The 23789-nt window shown below is 35.4% G+C and overlaps 4 protein-coding genes across 6 annotated transcripts; 1 reads left to right on the plus strand and 3 right to left on the minus strand.

The window, feature by feature from the left end:
* Window positions 1–1938: 1938 nt before the first annotated feature.
* G9a (histone-lysine N-methyltransferase G9a) lies at window positions 1939–8047 on the minus strand. 3 transcript variants are annotated; one of them, XM_076617105.1, is made up of 12 exons: window positions 7613–8047; window positions 6876–7539; window positions 6205–6800; window positions 5903–6132; window positions 5186–5828; window positions 4785–5117; window positions 4471–4699; window positions 4197–4403; window positions 3858–4114; window positions 3529–3779; window positions 3283–3458; window positions 1939–2831 (listed from the first exon to the last, which is right to left on the minus strand). In XM_076617105.1, the coding sequence occupies exons 2-12, from the start codon at window positions 7487–7489 to the stop codon at window positions 2675–2677; spliced, it is 3693 nt and encodes a 1230-aa protein (XP_076473220.1). In that variant the 5' UTR covers window positions 7490–7539; window positions 7613–8047; the 3' UTR covers window positions 1939–2674. The 3 variants fall into 3 exon arrangements, with proteins under 3 accessions (XP_076473220.1, XP_033184408.1, XP_033184406.1); XM_033328517.2 differs by having other exon boundaries at window positions 5903–6006; window positions 6082–6132; window positions 6876–8047; XM_033328515.2 differs by having other exon boundaries at window positions 6876–8047.
* An 880-nt stretch (window positions 8048–8927) lies between these two features.
* LOC117153851 (uncharacterized) lies at window positions 8928–14755 on the minus strand. Its single transcript, XM_033328302.2, has 8 exons — window positions 14219–14755; window positions 13221–13678; window positions 12951–13130; window positions 12740–12874; window positions 12402–12649; window positions 10581–11273; window positions 10209–10496; window positions 8928–10130 (listed from the first exon to the last, which is right to left on the minus strand). The coding sequence occupies exons 1-8, from the start codon at window positions 14373–14375 to the stop codon at window positions 9995–9997; spliced, it is 2295 nt and encodes a 764-aa protein (XP_033184193.2). The 5' UTR covers window positions 14376–14755; the 3' UTR covers window positions 8928–9994.
* Window positions 14756–15122: 367 nt separating this feature from the next.
* On the minus strand, window positions 15123–17476 carry LOC117153852 (ATP-binding cassette sub-family F member 1). Its single transcript, XM_033328303.2, has 5 exons — window positions 17051–17476; window positions 16751–16976; window positions 16036–16681; window positions 15779–15957; window positions 15123–15701 (listed from the first exon to the last, which is right to left on the minus strand). The coding sequence occupies exons 1-5, from the start codon at window positions 17401–17403 to the stop codon at window positions 15207–15209; spliced, it is 1899 nt and encodes a 632-aa protein (XP_033184194.1). The 5' UTR covers window positions 17404–17476; the 3' UTR covers window positions 15123–15206.
* Window positions 17477–17831: 355 nt separating this feature from the next.
* On the plus strand, window positions 17832–20220 carry LOC117153854 (adenylate kinase 8). The gene is made up of 11 exons (XM_076617028.1): window positions 17832–17927; window positions 18004–18130; window positions 18230–18321; window positions 18382–18478; window positions 18567–18659; window positions 18723–18862; window positions 18981–19158; window positions 19243–19367; window positions 19433–19542; window positions 19616–19787; window positions 19867–20220. Exons 1-11 carry the CDS (start codon window positions 17832–17834, stop codon window positions 20131–20133), a joined length of 1497 nt encoding a protein of 498 aa, XP_076473143.1. The 3' UTR covers window positions 20134–20220.
* The last annotated feature ends 3569 nt before the right edge of the window (window positions 20221–23789 follow it).

The raw sequence follows: 23789 nt of genomic DNA on the forward strand, positions 1-23789 counted from the left end.
CCGATTCTGCCATTTTTTTTTCGTTTACCGATGATACAGATTCGTACATTTTATCGAATATATGCGAGACACTGACCTTCCAGTATTTTTGGCAATCCCGTTGACGCCGTAGGGACGTGGAAGAATAATCTATCCGTCAGCTGGTCATCATAGTAATCGGTGCTCGATGATGCTCACCACCACTAATTCACTGTCACAGAACGTATCACGGTAACGCCGGAATATGACATTGTTAACGATACTCGAACCCCCTATTCCGCGTTTCCACGAAGAACAAGATCGTATATCACTACCACGAACCGTACCGGAAAAATCGAAACGAAGGGCAAACGCGACGATAAACTGCCCCACAAACGGAACACGAATGAAAACAAAAATTATACTATAATTCTACGCAGCTACTTACGTATAGCGCTTACAAGCGCTCGACGGTCGCTATACTAACTGCCGCTTCTTCGCTTGAATTTCAACTACCCCGACCGCCGCTGTCATCACAGCCAATCACCATCGACTTGCGCACCAACCGCCAGACCCCCCTCCACCAATCAACGCGCGAACCTGCCTCGTTCGAACTCCAAATGTCCTCGCGTTCGTTTTCGTGCGTCCTGTCGACGTACTTTTTCTTCGAGCGTAACATTTTCGAACGTTATCAAAACGCGTAACGCGATCGATCGTTTGGTTTCGTAAAGTTTATATCGGAGTAATCGCGAGTGTTTGTGAAAGAAAACGTATAAGTTTTGCCATAGATTTTTAGCCTAAAGAGGTACGTTTCAAAAAACGATATTCTTGTGAAATATAAAAAATGCCTGTGTTTGTGCAACGACATAATCGATGAAATGATCTGACGGAGAGTAGCCAAGGATTAGATATGTAATCTCGTCTACCGGAATCCGAAAGGTACGTATGTCTCAAATATCTTCTTGGTATAATTTATCGGAATGTATCATTTAAACGAACGCACTGTAATATGACAAGTACGAGTAATTTAAAGTACGAATAATTCGTTGAACACGTTAACGTTGTTATGTACATATACGTGCTTTGCTTTTAAGGAAAACATGTATTTAGGCGACGTTTAAGGAAAATGTATTAGACTCTTGCTTTTTATTGACGAATTGACGATCGATCAGTGACGCGTACTGCGTAGTAGAAAACAAAACCTTTGGAAAATTTTAAATTTTCGTCGTAAATGAAATGTACAACACAGATTTAACACCTAATACATTTTAATGTTGTATAATTTTGTAATTCCAAAATCTTTCATATTTATCATAGATTTAACATAGAAAGAAATTATAATTAATAATCATAATTTTTTAATCGTATAAATATATATATATATATATACACTTTATAATAATGGCACTTACGAATATGAGATATACGATATATACCATATACCGACCGATCTACTTCTTACCGTTAAAGGACTTGCCATTCTTGTTACCATTTTAATGTCATTTTCAACCTTACCGATTCTGTAGAGCAAAATTAAAATTATAATGATAGATGATTATATTTTTGTCTATCCTATATTTCCTTTGTACTTATAAATTGTTTCGATATCAATAGTTTAATTTGTATAACAATTAGATCATCAGTTAGACACAACTTCCTATAAAATATTAAATCTATGGTATAATTACGATATGTTTTCATACCTGCAAATCTTTTTCATTACATATAAAAAGAGAAAGGAGGAGGCAGAGAGAGAGAGAGAGAGAAAGATACTTGTTTTTGAAACAAATTATTGATCAAAACATCTTTCCAAGATCCATTGTTAATTGTATCAAATAAGTATCTAGTGACATCTAGTGGATTACTTCAGACTTGTTGCTGTAGCTTTTCTTATCAAAATTGAATTTCTTCTATTACTATCAGTATTGCAGATTGAATTTAGTCGATATTAGACGAATATAATCAAACGAAAATACAATATGTCTTGAAAAGAACTACATTTCTTTTATTATACAAAAAATCAATAATTTGTACAAAAAGGTGTACTTATGTTCTAAGCTGTTCGTAATGAAACGAACATTTATAAACAATCATTCTATAAAACTGAATAAGCAAGTATCGAACTCGTAACTTTAATCATAACATGACAGTTGTTACGAACTTCGAATGCACTGCATCCATAATGTACATCAATCAGCGATTTACTTTTTCCTAATCACGCACATCATTCGCAAAACTATAGCAGTTACAAACACACATTCCATTATAACTCGTACATTATATACGAGATCTATGTAACAACATATATTATGCATATTACTTCATTTAAAAGAGGAAAGAATCGTAAGGTGGCACATCTCCCGAGACATATTCTCACGAGATAATCGGCAGAAATAGGAAAAATATGGTCAAGTTGAGTAAATTAACATATGGACATATGTTCGATTTTGACGAACTGGAATAAGAAAAACGTAGTTCCTTCTTAGCTCGAATAGCAAGATAACATCATTTTAGTTATTCTTCCTACGAAGATCCCATCACCATTTGTACTTGTACTTTTCTCAATTTCACAGACTAAATCGTACGAAGATTGTTTTAAACAAGTTGAAAAACTTTGAGATTCTCTATTTAACATTCCGAGTAATAAGAAGGAAAAACATTAAACTAATAACTAAAATAAGTGTGTAGAATTTGCTAAATTGCTTTAGGATTACGATTATTGAGCTGCCAGCATTTCTTCTTGCTGTATTTTTCTGCGGTAGTTGTCCAAAGTAACTTGTATAGTCTTCTCAGAATATCGGCAGTTTTCGGCTCCACAGGTACATGTGAATGACTTGCATTTTATTATCCAGAATTTCTCTCCATAATCGAAGCTGAAGGCAAACAATTCCGTATTGGTCTTCAGTGATAAATAAATTACGTTAATGAAAATCGATGTTCAAGAATAACATGATCTTCGAGCATTCTTACAGTACACTGACAATACGTTTTCCTTCGTGGAATAAAATATCGTATAACGAAACTTACCATCTTCGAAATCAGCAAGAGAAAAGGAAAATAAAGTAATAAATATCATACTCGATGTGTCAGTTTATCTATTTTAAGATATGGAAACAATATCAAGCTCACATGTTTCGAAAGAGTCAAGCAGGACTTTGAGAATGAGTAAGGCGAAGAAACCAAAATTACCAGCGATGACGATTAGCCAACCAAAACCAAATCAGAAGTGGGTTTTATTAACCAAAGGAAATAGCATGAAACGCCGTTTACTAGTATATACATGTATCGTGATTTTCACGTGCCAATCGTTTTTTTTTAACATACCCGAGCTCTTCATCTGCCTCGATGTCGCGATTCGCAAAAAATGCTATCCTAGGAAAATGCAAATCCTGATGCTCAACAAACACTCGCACTGGCAAGAGATTGGGTGCGCAAGAATGATTTATAAAGCGAGCAATGTTTCCATACCGTCTCGCATCGATACAATATGTTTCTCCATCCTGCACGCGTATAGAATCTCTTGAGTTAAAGTATTCGATCTTGTACAGATATAAAATGTTTGATACTTACTCTATTATCTAAATCGAATAGATAAGAATCGTCTTCTCGATGATCTGCCTCAGAATCCGAAATAATCTCGCCCACATATTCACATACATAGGAACCTTTAGGAATGTGCCGTAGCGTTCTAAGTCCCCATCCTTTACCTTTCGTTCGAAATAATTGAAACCTTTGCGTTAATCCATGCTGAACAACGCGGTTATTGCACGTTATACGATTACAATCACACGCTGGATTGCACTCGAACAACATTGGAGGATCTAGATAAATAATAAAACACCTAAACATTTATTCTACATATTAGAAACATTAACATTTAAGCAGCATATTTAATATACCTGCATAATTAAATTCAGGAATCAATTTTCCTTCCTCATCGTACCAACATCTTAAACTTATATTCCCACATAAACACTTCTCTGAACTACAATTATCTTCGCATCGACAAGATTGTAAGGACGTTATCGTACGATCAACATTTATATTGCTGGTAAAGCAATTTTCAGTCACGTAAAGAAAATCTGTTGGCTTATCTTCAGAATCGTACCCATTGACACATTGTATCGGATTCGTTTCTTTACCACGTGAAATATCACTATAAAAATAAATCATTAAAAATATCGTTAATATCGCTATTACTCTACTGAAGATAAACACATATTCATTCTGATAATTACTTAGTTAATATTTTGATTGTTTTTTCCCACATGTGTTCAGAAAGTTCATTGACTTTGGCATTTAATCTTAAAGCAGACATAGTATCACCATCATTTGTACAACAATTTACTGCAGTTTCCCCTGCAGCATTAACTTCTCCTATTTTAGCACCACGAGCTAATAAAAGAACACTAACTGCATACTGATCTTGTCTTGCAGCTATATGCCTGTAACGTCATTAAATATTGTACAAAAACTTAATTATTTTAACTATATAAGCATTAAAATACTTACAAAGGTGTGTCCCCATGAACGTTGACAGCGTTCACGTCACACCCTTCATTAAGTAGCATTTCTGTAATTTCTGAACTTCCGCTAAAAGCACTCCAATGTAACGCTATGTTTTGTTCTGCATCTCGAATTAAAGGATCGCACTTCTTATCCAACAAAAATCGCGCGACATCGGTATGACAAAACTCACAAGCCCAAATTAAACTAGTCCATCCACCATCATCCACTGAATCTAACAGAACATAAGAAGTTATTGTTACACATAATATTGAACCTATTCAAACAATATAACGCTACTTTAGTAAAAATTTAATTACCTACTAATGTTCTTGGTGCTTTGCATTCTGTCAAAATTATTCTACACACTTCTAAATGACCAGATTTAGCAGCCATGTGTAAAGCAGTCATACCATCTTCTCCTTTCAATGTAACATCAGCACCTATCCTTATTAAGTATTTTACCACATCAGCTTTACCCTTACTAGCGGCTAACATCAAAGGTGTCAACTGATTTCTATCCATCACGTCTAATTGAGCGCCAGCTTGTACCAAAACATGTACACAAGACAAGTGACCTTTATCCGCGGCTATGTGAAGACCAGTCCGATGAGCATAATCCCGGAATGTATGATTTGCATTGTATCCACATGCTAAAATATTAAGAGTCATTACGAGCCATTCCTCGTACTTTCAAAGCAGAAATGGTACAGCAATGTACCTAAAACGTTAACCAGTTTTTCCAAATCTCCATTCTTTACAGATGTGTAAAGGCTCATGATAGTATAACGTTCCGGCCTCTCAGTATTAACAGATGGCTCAGGTATCTTAATAATATCTGCTTGAATTAGAGGACTAGGAGGACGCTCTGCCAACTTTGTGTTATCACCTTTCCCTGGTAAACTCATTTTTGCAGAAGGCAGTTTTGAGAACTTCTTTCGGGTCGGAATGAATACAGGTTTTCTTAAGCCACTCATGGTCACCATTACATCATATGCTGTAGTTTCATTTCCACAATGAGGACAAACACCCTTTTTATTTGGATAAATTTCACATTCACGATGATATTGATGACCATTAATACATTGTACAAACCTTCCTTGTGAACAAAACAGCCCACAAGAAGGACAACAATTATGTCTTAAAAGTCTTTCTTTGTGCATTCGACATAAAATGATAAAAGGAACACGTGTACTCGGCCTTCTCATTGCTACATCATTGCTATCAACTTCATTACAACAACCTACCAATCTATTATCGATCGAATCTATCGCAGTACAATATAATGGTGCCCCAGAACCAGTGATTGTCACATATAGTTGAGACCTTACTTGACATAAACATAACATTGATTGACCATATGTCTGAAAAATATAATGAAACATGTATCTCTGGAATAAAAAATACTAATTGTACCATTTTACTATACTATACTAACTTCACTTATAATCGCTGTTGATTCTGGCTTCGCAGCTTGTCCCTCTGCAGGACTTGGACTTGGAACCATACTTCTCCTTGTTCTTTTAGCAGGTACTATGCCTTCTAGAGTTATATACAAATTAATAAAATCACTTCTTTTATGATAATTACGCATATCAAGAAATTTTGAAATATTACCTTCGGGATAATCGTTGTTTCTGCCTGTTTCTGCAACTGATACAGATCCATCTAAAAAGATATAATGGAAATTATACTATGTAAAGTATAATAAAAGCATATATTTTGTATTTCTTTTTATACCTTCAAATGAATCTACTTTAGCTATTTTCCTCGCAGCTTGACTTCCTCTAGGCCTTCCCCTTTCTCGTTTAGGCCTACCAGCAGCTGGCTTTAAAAATGGCTTTTCAATATCTGCTAAAGATATGTCATCATTTGTGGAATTGCCAATTGAGTTCCCTAGCTTTGCTTGTGAGTCTGAGCTTTTTATCATAGGAGACAATTTCGGCATACCATCAAAGTCGGATGAAAAATTTTGTGACTCATCCAGCACTGTTTCATTTACAATATTTTCTGATATGGTAGAATTTCTAGAATATTCTAACGTTGAGTTTACCTCAGAAATAGTGATATTTCCATCTGAAATAGAAGACTCTATTTCCTGACGTATGTCAGGCGGTTTAGCTTGCAACTGTTTATTTTGATCTTTCCCCTGTATCACCTTCTTAGGTCTCCCTGGTTTGTTATATTTCCTTTGTTTTTTAAATTGTAAATTTTCTTCTGTATAATTAGATTTTTCTTTTCTTGCCATTGCACTTTCTAGCACAGTACTCTTCAATGTTTCTTTACATAATCGTCGAGCTGAACGTTTAGGACCTGGAGATTCTTCAGTGTGATCACTAAAAATGTCATAGAATGTTTACGAATATCATGCATAATATTTTACATATTTAGGATAAAGGAAAATAAGAAACCTAAGTGCTCTTAATCTAGGTCGTCCTGTTCTTCTTTTCCTAGTAACTGGGACTGTACTGTCTGCTTGATCCACCTTTTCTACAGGTTCTGTTGAAGTATCTGGTTCATCAGTCTTTGTTTTTTCATTAAGAACAGTATTTTTATTTTCTGTTATTACACTGGTATCTTCCTTTGGTGATTTTGATTCCTCTATATTTCCTTCTGGTTCTCTGTTTTTAGATTGTTTGACCGGTTCTTCCGTTCTACCTTCATCTGAATCTGATTTTTCAACAGTGTCAGAATTTTCATCTGAATTTTCAATCTTGACAGAAACACCACCAATTTGATCACAATTTGCTAATTCATCAGGAACTAAAGTAAGGTTGGAAGAGCAACTTGATATCTTGGTTTTTTTACCGTGATCGGTATTTTCGTCAATTGTCCTGAATGTAAGGACAATACGCGGAATTCCGTTATCCTTCTTCAAAGTTTCCTGTTTCCCAGTATTTTCATCTTCTTTATGATTTTCATCCGTCGACGTTGATTCCGCGGCATTCTGTTTCATTGGAACATCTTCTTCATCCTTTACTCCAGCAATTTCTTTCTCATCTGGTGGCATTTCGTCAAGAGGCATCACCGGTTTTTCGATCTCCTTGTGATCTGACTTCTCTGATCGGTTAATTTCTGTACTTTTTACGGGACTCACATTTTTGTTAAATTCATTCGTCATACCCTCGAGGATCTGTTGGATACTGACCTTATCTTCGACCCTCTCGGCAGCCTCTTCGCCCCCTTCTTGACAACCCTCCATCGTGGCATCTTCCTTGCTCTTATCCTCCGACATAATAATAGATATTAACTGGAAACTATGAATCCTTACACTTAAAATGCCACCTCATCATAAAATTCGATGGCCAATAAATTAATCGCTAAACGCTGAACGACTACCGGATCGTACTGCAACGTTGACGATGTCTTCCGCAAAGTGCAACTAGATACAAAGGCAATGGAATGCCTTCTAAATCTCTTTCTGACTGAATACTATCACTGATATTATTATAAACACCATGAAAATATCTCTCCATACACTTTTCAATAGCTTGACTAATTACATTATCACAGAAACTATTTGTTCTAAAGATTTTTGGAGAAATATCTACACTACGCTAGCGTGCCCCGCGTAGACCTGGAGGCCATATTGATTACTCAGGGACGGGCCGATTCGAGCAAAGAATTTATTTTTAAAATGATCTTCGACCAAGCCCTTCTCGTACAAGATCATGTACTCTCTTATAATTTTCAAGAATTATATAATGTTTTCTTTATATTACATTACGTGTAAATAATGCAAATATACACGAATTACATGAAAAATGTACAATATGCATATCTATATAGTGTACGATCATAAATCTATACACTTACACATTGAAAACAAAAAAGATAATGAATTCTTTGCTAATTCGTTAAATCAAAAGAATTTCATTAATAATTTAATAATTATTAATAAAGTAATAATTTCATTCTCTACTGAGATTTATTTTCCATACAATTAAAAATTACAATCCAGAAGTGAAAATTAATATATTATTTATATACATGATTTCATATAATGTCTTCATACCTAACAGTTTCATACCTTCAGAAAAAATTCATTATTCTGCATATTTACGCATATTCATTTACATACATGAAAGTAGCAAGATTAGTGTACATACAAATATCATTTCATTACTAATGAATTATATATTAAAATTCCTGATGTAAAATAGGTATAATTGATCTTTCAGATAAATATGTTAACGCGGTTACTTCGTAATTTTATTGACATTCGTAACAAAATAGAAAGTGAAATTATTGTAATTAAATGAAACCATTACAGTGCAATAATAGCATCGCGCATGAGCGCCTGACGAAAAGAAATTGCTTAACGTTACGTGGCAGTACATGATAAAAATACATTGTAACTAATAAATGGCAGCGCCAATGCGAGATAGGTAATCATAGATGCTAGTGAATTACTCACGACCTATTCTGAAATTTAATACAGGGTAAATGAAACGAGTCAATGGTATCGTATAAATATAAGTTTATTTACATTGCAACAGATCCTTTTGTCAAATAAGCGACAAAGGTGATTACGAGTGTAGATTGAACAAAGTTAATGAATAAATGTTAATTAAAAATAATAATTACAACGTACTAGCCCAAACACGCCTCTTATTTTAAATAATATACATCTGTTGAAACTCGTAGAATCTAGGAGACGTGAATATTTGTGCTTCCCTTACGGAGACGTCGTTAATATTTCTTATAATTTGGTTTTCACTCAATCGATCTAGTGATCGCTGTATGTGTTTGGTATTATTTTACAAACGATAATGAATGTGAAAAATGTCGCCATTGCTAAGTCGAGTTGCAGAGATACTGCAAGGCCGCCCGAGGAAGAGAGAATTGCTTTACATGTTTGGTTTCACATACTCTCGCTTGTTCCTCGATAAGAAAAGAAGCGTAAACGAAGAATGATAGGAACGGTTTACGCGTTCAGTACGATGCCGCATCTCCTAATAAAGATTTTCTTTTATCTTTTAGTTTTTTGTTTTTTTCTAATTTTTTTTATTTTTTGTCGCTTTTTTTTAGAAAAACGTCGAACATACTACATTTATTTATATCTTTACAAGCAATATAAAAAGTTGAGCATCGTATTGCATCAGTAATTGCATATCCTATATAAATACACGTCGATAAGAGAGTTATTGACAAAGTAGTTCAACGCGGTACGTTACAGCCACGGAAATCGTGCAAAAATGAATCCCAAAGACCGTCCTCTCGAATTTAGGAGTCTAACTTTTCTTTTCGTGCTTACGAGCAATATTCAATGTTCAATAATAACATCATACATAGTACGTATCCAAGTTCTTCTTTAAAATACGTACTAAATTAGAATTCACAATATCACCGAGTATTACAAACAACTATTTTTTGGTTTAGAACTGTTTTCAAGTACACTGTGCACAGGTCACTTGTGTGCACAACCATCGTTGATTATAACACCGTTCTACGTGGTACATGTGATTAATTCAATTACTTTTATCGCATATGGCACCAACAAGGAATATGATTTAATCGTAACGGTGGGTTATGGAGGCGGAGGTCTCCTCTGAGGTTCGGGAGTGTAACGTAGTCGAGCTCGTACATGTTGAGGGCTACCGGGCACGGAATTGCTTTCCGACAATCTTCTCGGTGGAGGTTGAGGTGGAGAAGACGAAACGTACCTTGAAAAGAATATGCATTGAATTAAAAAACTGTTCACATCTTATATACGCTTGAAGTCAAAAAAAGAAAAACAATACCTTCGTGCAAAAGAAGGAGAGGCTTGATCCACTAAATTCCTTCTAAGGGCAAGAGGAGATTCACCGCGACTCAATCTCGGCGGTGGTTCCGGCGAAGGAGCACGTTCGCTTCCAAGTCTAAGACGAACATAAGAAGCAAAACGCTTCTTGGCAGATTCTTTAGACCCACCCTGAACAGGTGGCATAACAGGTGACGGTTCTTGCTTCAATTGATGAGCAAAACGGGAAATTAATAATTCGGGGCTAGTAGAACCATGAGATCCTTGTGGAGGGGGTTCAGAAGGAAACCTGCATTTAAAAAATGAATATATATAATAATATCTACGCTATTAATCATACCAACAACGGGTTACAACATTTATCGTTATTTACCTTTTACGACTAATCATAGGACTACCATAAATATCTTGAGTTTGGGGATGAGTTTGAGGCACAGATGGAGTTTGTCCTAATCGTTGTTGAAGAAACGGAGAATACCGCCCACTTTCAGTTGATTGTACTACATTTGGAGGGTCAACGTTTTCTCTTCTCCAAGGTGAATAATCACGAGCAAACGGACTTAAAGATCTAGAGACACCTTGCCATCTTTCTTTACTGGTGTCTCGATCTTCCGTGAAGCGCCCATGATATGGTGAATAGAGTCTACTTCCCGCGTCTATTGTACTAGCATCCTGTCGATAAGGAGAGAACGGTCTTCCTTCTTGCCTACCTTGTCCATTAAGAGAACAATGATTCGAAGAATAATCCCTATTTTGATCGGCATGCCTATATGGTGAATACGGTCGTTGAAAATTCGATTCCGATGTATCCATGTCATTGGACGAAGGAGGAGAAAACGGCCTGGAAATTTCCTTTCGTCTAAGCGCGTATGGACTATAAGATACATAGTTCGCACCATTCTCACTATTTGATCGTTGATGAAATGGCAAAAAGCTGGAGTTCTGTGAGTCTTTGGTGACATTGCTTCGTAGGAAAGCTGGTACTTCAGACTGAGCCCTGAGATGAGCTGTTTGTTTCAAAGATACATGACCCGCAACTCGTTGCTGCCACCCTGGCAACCTGAAACTGAATTCAACAATATTAAACTACGGTTTTACATATCATCAAAAAAGAATTACTGGTCCCCCAAAATAACTTGATTTGTGTAAAAATGTCACTGGTACCCAAGATAATTGTATCATGTTGGTTCTGCAAAAAACTTGAGTTTATAGAGGGTTAATAGAAGTTAGAACGTTAATCATAGAATCATGCAACACAAACGAGGATAGAGGAATTTTTACCAAGGTCATAAAGAACATCTGTGGTCAAAATTAAAAAATTCAAAATATTACATGCTAAAAACACAAGTAAAATGTTTAACTGACATATTCTAACGTTTAAGATAAGGATAACAATACAAATATAATTAAACAAATATAACTATTTTATAATGAATGGAGTGTGCACAGGGAAATCTTATTTGTGCCACTGAATGATCGCTACATAATATAAAGACAAATAAACGAATATTCAAATAAATAAAAACAATGCTTACCATGAGTAGGGGTTGAAGGGTGGGGTGTGTAACAGGCGCGTGCACAAACCAAACAACTCGAAATGAAAATCGGGCAGATTTTTGGATAATTGTGAGGTGTATTTTTTTTAAGTTTTTTGGAGTTTATGGGTAAGTTTTTAAGGAAAATGGAAGAAGGGGCAGGGGCGAGGGAGAGGGGATGCTATGCTGCGCTGCCTCCCTCAAGCTCAACGCTGCAACACAATTTAACACGCACGCAAACTTTTAATCGAAATGTATGGACAGGTTTGTAAATGTTGTTTGGCAATGAATAAAAGATAAATATATAAAAACTAGTAGTATCCAACAAAAATCCAACTTTAAAACTCAGTGTAATTTTTCGAGCTCCTTTAATACCTACCCATTAACCATGAATGCTGAAGTGTGTTAAAAATTTTTTAAACTAATATAAAAGAACAATACCCGGTTATTTTCAAACCAAACCAAATCATTATAATATTAGTTGGGAATATCATGCCATGTTTAAAACTCTATTCGTTTCCTATAGAATGGTCTTTTCTAATAGCACATATCTCTACCACATTTTCTAAAGTCACATGATTCTTTTAATCAAAAATTTTCTATACAATACTTGAAAACTATCTTGTAATATTTACGATATACGCTTATTAACAGTTTACCTTGGCTCTAATTGCTGCATAACTCTGCCAAACCATTGGCAACCAGAATTTAGTACTGAGGAGTTTGTTTCTTCATCTTGTGGTACATCGTGTTTTCGGATAAAAGGATGCTCCATGAGTTTATGATATTTTGGACGATGTTTATAATTTTTTGTAAGGCAACAACTCACGAAATTTCTAAATTCTTTTGAGAAGAGTACATCTGGTGGAAGGGAGGGAGGGTCATCTTGCACTACTCTGCTCAGTACCTATGAATTCATATAAGTATAACGAGCATTTTAAACACATCAAATACTACCATTTATATAATATATGTTTATATAATATACTCAGTTTACCTCAAAATCAGTCTTACAATCTCTGTAAGGGAATACTCCTGTAGCTAATTCGACTAAAGTGATACCCAAGCTCCAAACATCGGCTCTTATATCATAGTCTGGTTTTGTTGGATCTGGGGGATCAATTCTTTCAGGCTGCAAAAGTATAGCAGTATTTTATAAAACAATTTTAAACTTCAGCATAACAAGAAATAACATTATGTGTACTAACAGCCATGTAAGCAGCACATCCTGCACTTCTAGTTTTTGCTTTACTATCAACTAATCTGCCAGATATACCAAAATCACATAACTTAACTCCTCCCCTTTCATCAAGAAGAATATTACTAGGCTTCACATCTCTGTGAATTACACCGTGCTTTTCTTTCAAATATGATAATGCTTTTACTGTCTGTAAAGATATAATTCTTTTTACATAAATAATAATCCAGGTAGAATTAAGACAAATATAAGACTTATCATAAACTTATGATTTACTTACTGCTACTGTAACTTTTCCTAAAAATTCTTCAGGCATTGCTTGCCTGGTTCTTTTTAATAATTTATCTAAACAAGTTGCCATTAGTTCCATACAAATCCACACATCAGATTCGGTGATAAAACAACCCAAACATTGCACAATATATGGACAATCATGTGATTTTAACACAACATCAAGATCCATAATTATCCTTTTATTCTCTTCTGCGTTACCAGAACGCCTCATTTGTTTAACGGCAATGAGTACACCACTAGGTTTATGCCTCATTTTAACAACATGTCCACAGGTACCATTTCCCAATTCACCTAGATGTTCTAAGTCTTTCATTTCAGTTTGATACCTCTGACCATTAATATTTAAAATACCATTCATTTTCATGATTTCTTGTAGTTTTGATTCAAATTCACTATCCTGTTTCTTTGGAGGTATCTGTGAGACTTTCAATGTTGGAATTGGAGCTGCATTAAAGATAAGAGTTCAAAATCATTTTTATATCTAACTAGAGGTGTAGGAAGTGACATACATTCTTCAATAAAAAAATAATCTTACATTTTCAATACACATGCAATGTCTTTTATTATTGATGGACGAACATTAACAAGTTTGCTTGAAGACAAATAACAATTCAAAACTAGATAAAAGAAAATAATCATCCTTATCATTACAAAGAGATTCTTCCATTAAAAAAAAGTACATTGTGTTTGTTTATGATTCATTTAAACATATTTCTGTTTATCTCAAAACACAATCTATTTATCAAAATGAAAAACATATGCGTGTATAAATGTTATTAATTTACCAACAGGTTGAATGAAATAAACTACGCGTTAGATAAGAAGACCAAAAGAGTATCGTATATAGAATCAACAGAATAAATTGTGATGATCAACATAACCTGTACGACAAGTAGTAAAAGCAAAATTCAATTGGAAATTTTTGGAAAAAACGTCAAGAAAAGATTTTATTATTTTTATAAGTGTCGTTTAAATTAAACTCACGTCGTGAGGCAGAACTCGAGACAGACCCCGAGGATGACGGTTGAAGACTCGTTCCTGGTCCAACCTCGCTGTTCTGTCTATCTCTATCTCTTGATTCATTTTCTGCTCTAAGACGTTCTTGTAAATTCAGAATCTTATTCTCTAGAGTACTGGACATTGCGACGGTCTTTTGGAACACTATCAAATTCACCGCGGGACACCACCTCGCACAAAATATTTGACAATTTTCACATCACTCGTCTGCCCCTTTTGGCAGCGAACATTGCGCCGCCGGTTATACGCATTTCAGTAGAACCAACTCTCTTTAAATTTCTTAGAAATCACTAGAGTAGTTTATGATAAGAAAGTTTTCCAAGGAAAATTATTTCATCTTCTAACTACATAATATCGTATATGTATAATATATATATATACATATATATTCTCATTTTCATACAAATTCATATATGTACATGTTATTTAAGTAGAGATCAATATGTAAATGATTTCTATTTTTTTTTCTACAAACGCAAAGTAAATATTTATAATATAGAATACAATTTTGCAGACCTTAATAATACAAATGTATATAAATGTTTTTTTGAAGACCTGATTAATATGTCTAATTACTGAAATAAATTGTAACTATCAAGCGTGTGAAAACTTTAAAGAATCAGAATATCTTAATTTTATAGGTAATAAAATCATTTCATTAAGAACAATATATTCCAGCATTTCATGTAATAATTGTAATTCGCGTTAAAAGTTTTGACTATTATAATACAATTTTTTTAGTCCTATCAAACTTGATGCATCTCAAAGCACAAATTATCTCGTATTTAAAGCATTGATAGTCATATTTCAAACGTAATAATAAAGAATTGGCAATATTATTATAGGAAAGAAGCTAATATGGAGAAAACAATTAATATATTGATGGAATATTTATTTAAAGGGATCGATTTTATGGGCCACTGGAAATTATTACTATCCTACAAAGCAAAAATATTCATTGTAGAACAGCTGCGTTCGCGGCTATACTTGGGTTGTTAATGACTTCTCCCAAACTTTCCAGCAGTTCTTTCCTATAATCATCGAAATCTCCATCAATTTCATTAATCTGTTGATTTTCGATTACATATAAACAACATTCTGTATCCCTAATTAAACGCTCATCGTGAGAAACGATGATAACTCCTCCCTTGTAATCATTGATAGCATCAGCTAGCGCATCGATTGATTCTATGTCCAAATTATTTGTTGGTTCATCTAAAATTACAACATCAGGTGCATTTAAACATAATTCAGCTAATGCTACTCGTGCCTTTTGACCTCCTGATAAATCTTTCATTTTAATTGTATGCGCGTGAGAGCTAAGTCCAAATGTTCCTAATTGTTTCCTAGCTTTCTCATATGGAAGGTCAAATAAACGCATTAGATATTCCGACGGCGTTTCTTCAGCAGTTAGATGTTCGCCAGAGTGCTGGTCAAATTTTCCTATCCTCTAAAAACGATAAAGCATAATTTAAGTATACGAATTTGTCATTTAAAATAATAAAATTAATTTTTACTGTTACTTACTAATCTGTGATTTCTTATTAATTCCCCTTTCACAGGTTGTAAATCAGCTGTTAGTAACTTCAAAAATGTAGATTTACCGACCCCATTAGGCCCAACTATGGCTATTCTAGAACTTAAATCGATACCGAAATCAACGTCGATAAATAATGATTTTTGCCCTTCATAATGAAAGGTTACATCTGAAATAAAATATGAATTTTCAAATCATTTATTGTAATATAAAGCAATGTAATGTATATAATATAATAATAACATACTATGAAGACCAAGAATTGGTGGTTGCAATGGAGGTGGATCAGGAAAACTAAATTTCACTATATAATCTCTAGGTTTCTGTAACAATTCCGCAGGTGCATTATCATCTTCTTGTTTTTGCATTTTCGTCCTGTTCTTCTCCTGCTTTCTAGTTAAGGCTTCTTTCTGTTTCTTTTCAGCTTGTTTTTTACTTTGACCAGAAGCTTTCAGATCCTTAAGTCGTTTTTCTTGTTTCTCATACGCTTTAATCATTTCTTTCTTCTTTTGCTCGTACATTTTCTTGAACATACTATAATTTCCCTTATAATAGAACAATTTTTGTTGATCTAAATGAATTATATCTGTACACACATTATCTAAGAAACTCTGGTCATGGGAAACGATAAGTAATGTTTTTTTCCAAGCTTGAAGATAATTGTCTAACCAAATAACAGCATTTAAATCTAAATGATTAGTTGGTTCATCGAGCAACAGTAACGTTGGTTCTAAGAAAAGAGCTCTAGCAAGAGAAACACGCATACGCCAGCCACCAGAAAAATTTTTTGTCGCACGATCTTGCATGGCACGGCTAAATCCTAGACCAGCAAGAATTCTTCTAGCTCGTGGTTCTGCAGAATCTGCCCCAATAATTTTTAATTCTTCATAAACCTATAAAAAATGTATTATTATAGTACAATAATAAAATATTTATATACACATTTACATTCAATGAATTACCTCCTGTAATCTGTTTTGGACAGAGGTATCTCCTTGTTCTACCAGTTCTTCTAATTTTTTACACTCTGTCATTAATTTCTTACACTTTATATCTGCATTAAGTACTACTTCCACAGCTGGCGTATCATCAGCAATAACTTCTTGCTCACAGTATAAAACATCGATGTTGGGCGGAATAGCAAAAGCTCGCTTTGCTATATGACGAAGTAAGGTAGTTTTTCCATGACTGAAATATATAATAAAGATTTAATAAGATAGCGAAATGATATTTTATGAATTAGGAAGTGAAAAAATACATACCCATTTGGTCCTACCAAACCATAACGTCTGCCTTGTGCAATTAACAAGCTGGCATTGGTAAATAGTTCTTTTCCTTTTGCAGCAATACTAAAATTTTCAACCTTAATATCAACAGCATTTTCTAATTGTTGGTTACCACGCTGTTGACTTTGAGTCTGAGAAACAGTGAAATTAGTTTCAAGTTCGCTATGACCCTGACCACCGGTCTTCGTTAACATTTCCATCGTTTTTTCATATTCCTGTTGCTTTCTCAATTTTTTCTTTTCTTTATGCGTCAGCTTCTTCCCTGTTTCTTCCACCTCCATATCGGATATCTTTTTCGCGACATCTGATATGTTTTTATCGGTTGACATACTGAAACGTGCACCTAACTATCTAACCTCAATATTCCACACTTTCCTGAGATCTAGTAACACACAAAAAGTATAAAAACACGTGGCGCCATCCAATTCTCTGCATACTTAGTCTTAGCATATTGCAGTGTTTTATAAATGTATATATAATATTCAATGAGAATAATGAAATTGATGTTTTATAAAAACTATTGGAAAAAAGTAAATCAATTTAAGTAACGTAAGTGTTGTATTACTTTCTAAAAGGTAAAGTAGGTAAAAACAAAAAAATAATACACGATATGTTTATAATATATTGTTATAAATGAGAGAGGGGAAACAATTGAAGTAGATCTATTAGATACCATAAAAAATGTATCGATCATTTATGATAAAATATAGCGAGATAGAAGTACGTTTTTTTAAACTCGAATATTTTAACATAAAAGATGGCGGGATTGCAGGAAATAGAGAAGAAAGCGCGTACCATTAACGCAAGATTTATGGCTTATATGGAGAAACATCGCTTATACGAACTGTTTTACGTAAATAACCTTCATATTACAAATATAACCGATAATACAGTTTTATCAAAATCTTACAAAAACGAAACGTATATAGGAAATAGCAACTCAATTAATGATCCAAAAACCTGAAGATCATCTTGTATTTATGAAGCAATATCTTCAACTTGCTGCCAAAAGACTCAATGTTCCTAACATTATCCTTATCGCACCTGCAAACTTTGGTAGATAGAATTATCTTAGATAGACTTCTTCGGATCGCTATTTTAAGACTTATTTGCTTGAATTGAAAAGAAAAAAGAAAAAATATTTCATATGGACAGATAGAATGGCCTTAGCTAATGTTCTTCGCGAAGAATTGGGAGTACATCCTTTAACCTTGAAAGATCTTCGTAAAGCTTGCTCTCAGCATGACGTAAGCGAAAGGATTCACAGTTTTGTTTTATCTTTTCAAGAAATGAATTTTCCCTATTAGGATGATTGTCGGTGCGAGGAATCGGAAGATCTTGCATATGCAATGAAGAAAATTCTACAACGCGGAACTTTTCATGAAAGTGGATGGCTATTAGTTGGTAATAAATTACACACGTGTAGATACATTTATAGCACGATTTAAAAAGATGGAATACCTAAGAAATTGTCCTTTGGCTTGTCTCATAGACTTACCAAGAACGAAAAGAGAAGCACAAATATTCCAGCGTAGCGGAATAATACCAACGCATGTGATACAACTTATAGTTTCAGATGACAATGGTACAACTACGAAGAACGGTATATCTCTAAATTCGATAAATTTACATAATTTTCCTGTTTTAGAAAACTGGGGAAATATTTGCACAGATGCATTCGCTTGCCGCGAAACATGTAATCCTACAGACACAGAGAAAAATATAAAAAATCGTCGTTACTTGAAAAATTGTCGGGGCTTATTGGAAGCGTACAGGCATTGTTTAATAGTTAGTTAAACTTTTAAAAAGAATTTGCGTCTGTAATTAAATTTATAATACTTGTGCTTTTATGTCGGCGAATAGTGAAAGTACAATTGTTGACTTGAAAAAAAAAATTGATTTCAAGGCAGTCGAGGTAGGTATCAGGTCCATCGACGAACTTGGGAAAGATTGTGCAAAACTGGCAAAAACAAAGAAACATTGTGGAGCACCGTCGCTTTTTCGCATTGCGCTTATTGGATTTAGGGGATCTGGTTGCACTACATTAGCAAAATATTTGGCCGAACGATTCAATCTTGTTCACAGTACTACTTTTATTTTACAGCCTATTTTAGCTTCTCGTTGCTCGATAACTCGTTACAAGTTGTAAATGTTGTCATCTATTTTAGTTGATTACGATTATATCGCAGAACAGGCGCGCTTACAACAGAATCCTTTGGGGGAAATGCTTCGATTGTTCGAGTACAAATGGGGGGAAAGACCGAAGCCTGAAATTAGGATTCAAATCGTCGAAGTATGATAAAATCAATGGATAAATGTATCGAATCAATAACTGCGTTACAATGTTATTATTTTCAGAAACACATATCCGGGTATGAGTGTTTGAAAAGGGGTTGGGTTTTAACTGGATATCCAAAAACTGTAGAAGATTTTAAACTATTAGATTTGAATCCTACGCCTCCAAATAGGTAAAAAAGCGAAACAAATGTCCAAAGCTGAAGAAGTTTGTGAAAATTTTGTTCAGCGTGTTAAATATTTTAGAGTAATATTTGTGGAAGCGAGTGGTGACATTTGCAGAGAAAGACTGCTTAATCGTAGATACAATATTGTCACTGGAAGCAAGCACATTTTGTCGACAGCAAATTATGCCGTTAACGATGATTGCAAATTAGGTGTACATCCCAGAGATTTCAGACTAATCGTAGAACGAGATGTAAGAACGCGGCTACTATTGCGATTAAAATTATTTTTTTATCGTCGCGTCTATGATTTTAATTGCTGAAAAATTACAGCTTCAAGAGTACGAAGAGAATGTGATCGACATGATGCAGTATGCAGGCGAATCCGCGATAAAGATCGATGGAAACGAGGAAGAAAGGATCGTCCGAGAAAAGGTAGAAGCAAGTATAATGCGTCCAGTTCCACCCTGGTATTCGAGGGTGCCAAGACCTTCACCTGTGATCGATCCCATGAGCAACGAATTTGACCCGGATGACGAGCCCGATTCCAGCGTGTTTGATAATATACGTGCCCCCGAGCCGACGTATACTTTTATCTAACTTATAGCCGTCGACCCTACTTTACCTTCCGTAAGGGTAGAAAACGGGATACTTCTAATGCATCCTGTTATCCTAGTACGCAGAGCATCTTATTTCCACAACATCACACCATTTGCATGATGCCATGTATGGATTTTTTAATACGTATAGCTACTTTTATTACTTTTATTGTTTAAATTACGATGTAAAGAATTATCGATATAAGCAAATTTCGATAGAAAATTTGTGAAATACAGCTACTTACTTGTATTTCCTTACAATAATCTTTGTGCTAATAAACTTTAGCGACGTCCTTCGATATTATTATTTGCTCTGCGAGTAGTAGGATCAACGATTACGTGGACTGTAGACGATACGTCAACCTGTTTGCTTGGGAATCGCACCACGGGTAGTATATCGATGTGGAAGTGAACAGTGTTTCTTCGAGAAAAGAATACAGTATATAGTTGAATTAAGGATATCACGCGGCTACATTAACAAGTATAATTGCCTCAAACGCGAAGCATATTTCCGGATCAAGGGTGTATAGAGTGGGATAGGTCGCAACACGATTGCAGAATGTACGCAGGACTTGCTACGAACGATGAAATCCTGCTTACTTTGCCCAGCAGTTACTAAGACCTTTGCCTTTTTCAGGAGAAATTTGCCAAATTGCGTGCTTGATGTCTTCATCCTGATATCGAGAGAATGTGATGTATGTGTTCTACATATTATCGAGATATTCGCGATGGCTAATTGCGAACATAAGGATTGGTTGTTTATCGCGTTATTGGAAGTACGATCCGACGAAACAGTTTTGCTATTTTATTCAAAGGATAGAAATTTGTACTATATTACTTACTTTTGCGTAAAAGTAGAATTCACCGTTACAACGACTACTTTGATTCAAACTTGGATAAATTAAAAATTCGTCGGTTCAGTTACCGATCGGAACTGATTTCTGTAAAACTACGTACAACCCGGAAGTAAAGAGGAAACTTGGGTCGAGGAAAGTAGAGTCGGATGGAGGTGAAATGCAAGGAAATGCTGCATAAATGTTGGAAGCAATATTCCAGTATAAAACATGTTTCTTAAGTATTGAAGTAATCGTAAACTGAGAGGGGAAGAACGTCTTTGTGACTTTGAAATTTTAGCAAGTAACCGATCAATTTTTATTCTCTGTTTTATCGATGACACGAAATGATTCTTTTTTCTGCAAGTTCTGGAAGTAGCTGATCTAGTTTAATTAACATAGATATTATATGTTATCAAGTATTAATTCTATCTACTTATACTGGATAGAATGTCTATAAGCTTTAGGTCTATTGACATTAGGTATTCGTATATCGATTATCCTTGAAAAATTGTTTTAATATAATATTTCCCACATCGAACGAAAGACAATCACGCAAAGAAGAAGGATCCCAGGCTATTATTAGAAGGACTTCAAAAGACGAAATAAGCTCGAGTATTAGGATAGAAGAAAGCACACGAGACACGATAGGGTCACCTGTATCCTCGATATCCATATCACGTGCATCATCCTACTTGGACATCTGCAACCCTATACCCGTATGGATATCCCGAGTATGCGTTGAACATCAAGTGTGTACTACGTGATCATCATACATATACAGAAACATTTTTTTTTTTCGCTGGTATTACAGATGCATTAGGCTCGCATAACGTCGCAACGATCTTCCCATCGAACTAATCAAATCCACTAGCCCTATCTTTCAATCCACTCGCAAAATATCCTTAAACGAATTTCAGTCCTTTCGAAATATTCGTTTAAAAATCTTCACGCGATAGTAAATAATTATTATTGGTTGTCACCTTTTAAAGACGACATAGTGCCGAGACTCATCGCCGTCCATTACCATTCACGACGAATAAGAAAATATGTACGCTATCGGTACGTTGGGTTCGTCAACGTGACGACACGTGTTTATATCTTACGAACATCCAATCGCACTAGGATATCATGCGAACAGGTATTTCGGGGCTGAATCGATCCCCTTGGAGATCGATTGTCGAGCTTGCTCGAGTTTCCAAACGGTGAGCATTCCCCGTCGATCAGGACTTTATATAAGACAAAATTTTCTCTCGGTCGATCAAACGGAAGGATTCTTTCGCGTTCAAGGAAGCGCAACATCCCTCGAGACTCGTCAATGTCCTGTCACTCGTCAACTGCGTGGCGCCAGAAGCATTCGTAGCATCAGGACTGCATAACCGCGGAAAGGGGTTCGCACGAACCTCCGGGACCTCGAATCTAGGGATGGGACGCGTATTCCGCCCCAGCTAGAATACCAGGACGCTAGTAACAATTCACCATCGTGGACGTTGTTCTCGTGTTTTTGCGCAGTTTCTAGAAGATTAATCACGTAGGAGTTTAAGAAAACGTCGCGGAAGATTCGTTCGAAATAAGCAGGAACATTTGAAATTGTCAATGGGTTTAAATATCTATTCGCAATGTTAAACGCAGAAAACGTATTAATTTAACGTTTCAGAAGGGAAGAATGGAAACGAGACGCAAGATACAACGTTTCTTTTTCGTTCGACTTTGTTATTTTTCATCGAACATATCCCGCCTTCTATACATCTTAATTTCGCCTGTGTATCACAGGCGATCATAAAACGAGTGGCGCATGCTGCCGAAAAAAATTCCAGATATTCGGATGGATTTCCGATAACAGACAACACGTCTATATGTACACAGTGTATATAGTACGCTACTATGTGGCCACCCTTGAATGAAACAAATATTGATTCGCTTCGCGAATCGGCGGCTCGCAAAATTCCCTGTTTTTCGTACCATTAATGCTTTGAACGAGTGCCTAGAATTCTGTATTTTTTGGAGGACGAGCCGAACGATCGGTTCGGTGGTCGTTGTACAGAAAAAAATGCTTGGTAAATTCTGAAAGGGTTTAAATGAAAATTCTATTGGATGGTAAGCTTTCGCGGAGATCGCAAGCAGACGAGTTAACGTCAAAGCGTACACTCCGAGTCGCACACCAGGATACCAGCCGCAAAGCGGAGACACGCGTTTCTATTACTCAACCACTCGTAGTCGATCGAACAGGCTGATCTTTAGCCAAATCCAGTAGTTTTATTCGAGACTTCTTCCCCGAGATATATACCGCGTAATTGATTCAAGACCGTTCGAAATTCGTTGGATCGCCTCGAGGACGTAATCACTGCGACGGACAACCACGGTATCTCACTTCCGTAGAATCAAGTTTTATCTAAGATGCGCGAATTTTTAAAACAATCATTTTCTCAACAAATTCGCTGACCAATGTCAACCACTTTATTTCAACTTGCAACGTCGGTGAGTTCTAAACACGTTGCAAGTTGTAAAAATACCGTTGATTCAATTTTTAAAGAAAACTCGTGGCAACGTTAACGATGACTCCGGCGCAAAGGGTGTAACGGTATCATACCCTCGAGCGTGCCTAGTAATTATCTCTGCTAAAAAAAAAAAAAGTTGGTGGACGATGTTCCACGAGCACCGATATAGCTAAAAGTATCACCGAGTTATCGCTCAAAAGAAACAATGTTCGCTGCCTCTTAAAACCCGGCAGCCTCTGGGCGTTTAAGTCCTCAAACCGTTCTAATTGAGGTTCCTCCTCGTTACCGCGAAAGAGTTACCGGAAACAATGGTTGGAACAAGTAGA

Source organism: Bombus vancouverensis, chromosome 3 (assembly GCF_051014615.1).
Source record: "Bombus vancouverensis nearcticus chromosome 3, iyBomVanc1_principal, whole genome shotgun sequence".
Classification (NCBI taxonomy): domain Eukaryota; kingdom Metazoa; phylum Arthropoda; class Insecta; order Hymenoptera; family Apidae; genus Bombus; species Bombus vancouverensis.

What these genes read in the sequence shown, in the direction of transcription:
- LOC117153852 (XM_033328303.2), bottom strand. Translation starts at nt 17,403, where the DNA reads ATGTCAACCGATAAAAACATATCAGATGTCGCGAAAAAGATATCCGAT. An exon ending in TCCAAAACAGATTACAGGAG is followed by an intron (nt 16,682 to 16,750) that starts GTAATTCATTGA and finishes CATTTTTTATAG; the next exon opens with GTTTATGAAGAATTAAAAAT. An exon ending in ACCAATTCTTGGTCTTCATA is followed by an intron (nt 15,958 to 16,035) that starts GTATGTTATTAT and finishes ATTTTATTTCAG; the next exon opens with ATGTAACCTTTCATTATGAA.
- LOC117153851 (XM_033328302.2), bottom strand. Translation starts at nt 14,375, where the DNA reads ATGTCCAGTACTCTAGAGAATAAGATTCTGAATTTACAAGAACGTCTT. An exon ending in CCTATGATTAGTCGTAAAAG is followed by an intron (nt 10,497 to 10,580) that starts GTAAATAACGAT and finishes TTTTAAATGCAG; the next exon opens with GTTTCCTTCTGAACCCCCTC. An exon ending in TCTCCTTCTTTTGCACGAAG is followed by an intron (nt 10,131 to 10,208) that starts GTATTGTTTTTC and finishes ATTCTTTTCAAG; the next exon opens with GTACGTTTCGTCTTCTCCAC.
- G9a (XM_033328515.2), bottom strand. Translation starts at nt 7,699, where the DNA reads ATGTCGGAGGATAAGAGCAAGGAAGATGCCACGATGGAGGGTTGTCAA. An exon ending in TAAAGTAGATTCATTTGAAG is followed by an intron (nt 6,133 to 6,204) that starts GTATAAAAAGAA and finishes ATATCTTTTTAG; the next exon opens with ATGGATCTGTATCAGTTGCA. An exon ending in GTTCATGGGGACACACCTTT is followed by an intron (nt 4,404 to 4,470) that starts GTAAGTATTTTA and finishes ATGACGTTACAG; the next exon opens with GCATATAGCTGCAAGACAAG.
- LOC117153854 (XM_076617028.1), top strand. Translation starts at nt 17,832, where the DNA reads ATGGCGGGATTGCAGGAAATAGAGAAGAAAGCGCGTACCATTAACGCA. An exon ending in AAGCTTGCTCTCAGCATGAC is followed by an intron (nt 18,322 to 18,381) that starts GTAAGCGAAAGG and finishes TTTCCCTATTAG; the next exon opens with GATGATTGTCGGTGCGAGGA. An exon ending in AAGTGGATGGCTATTAGTTG is followed by an intron (nt 18,479 to 18,566) that starts GTAATAAATTAC and finishes CTTGTCTCATAG; the next exon opens with ACTTACCAAGAACGAAAAGA.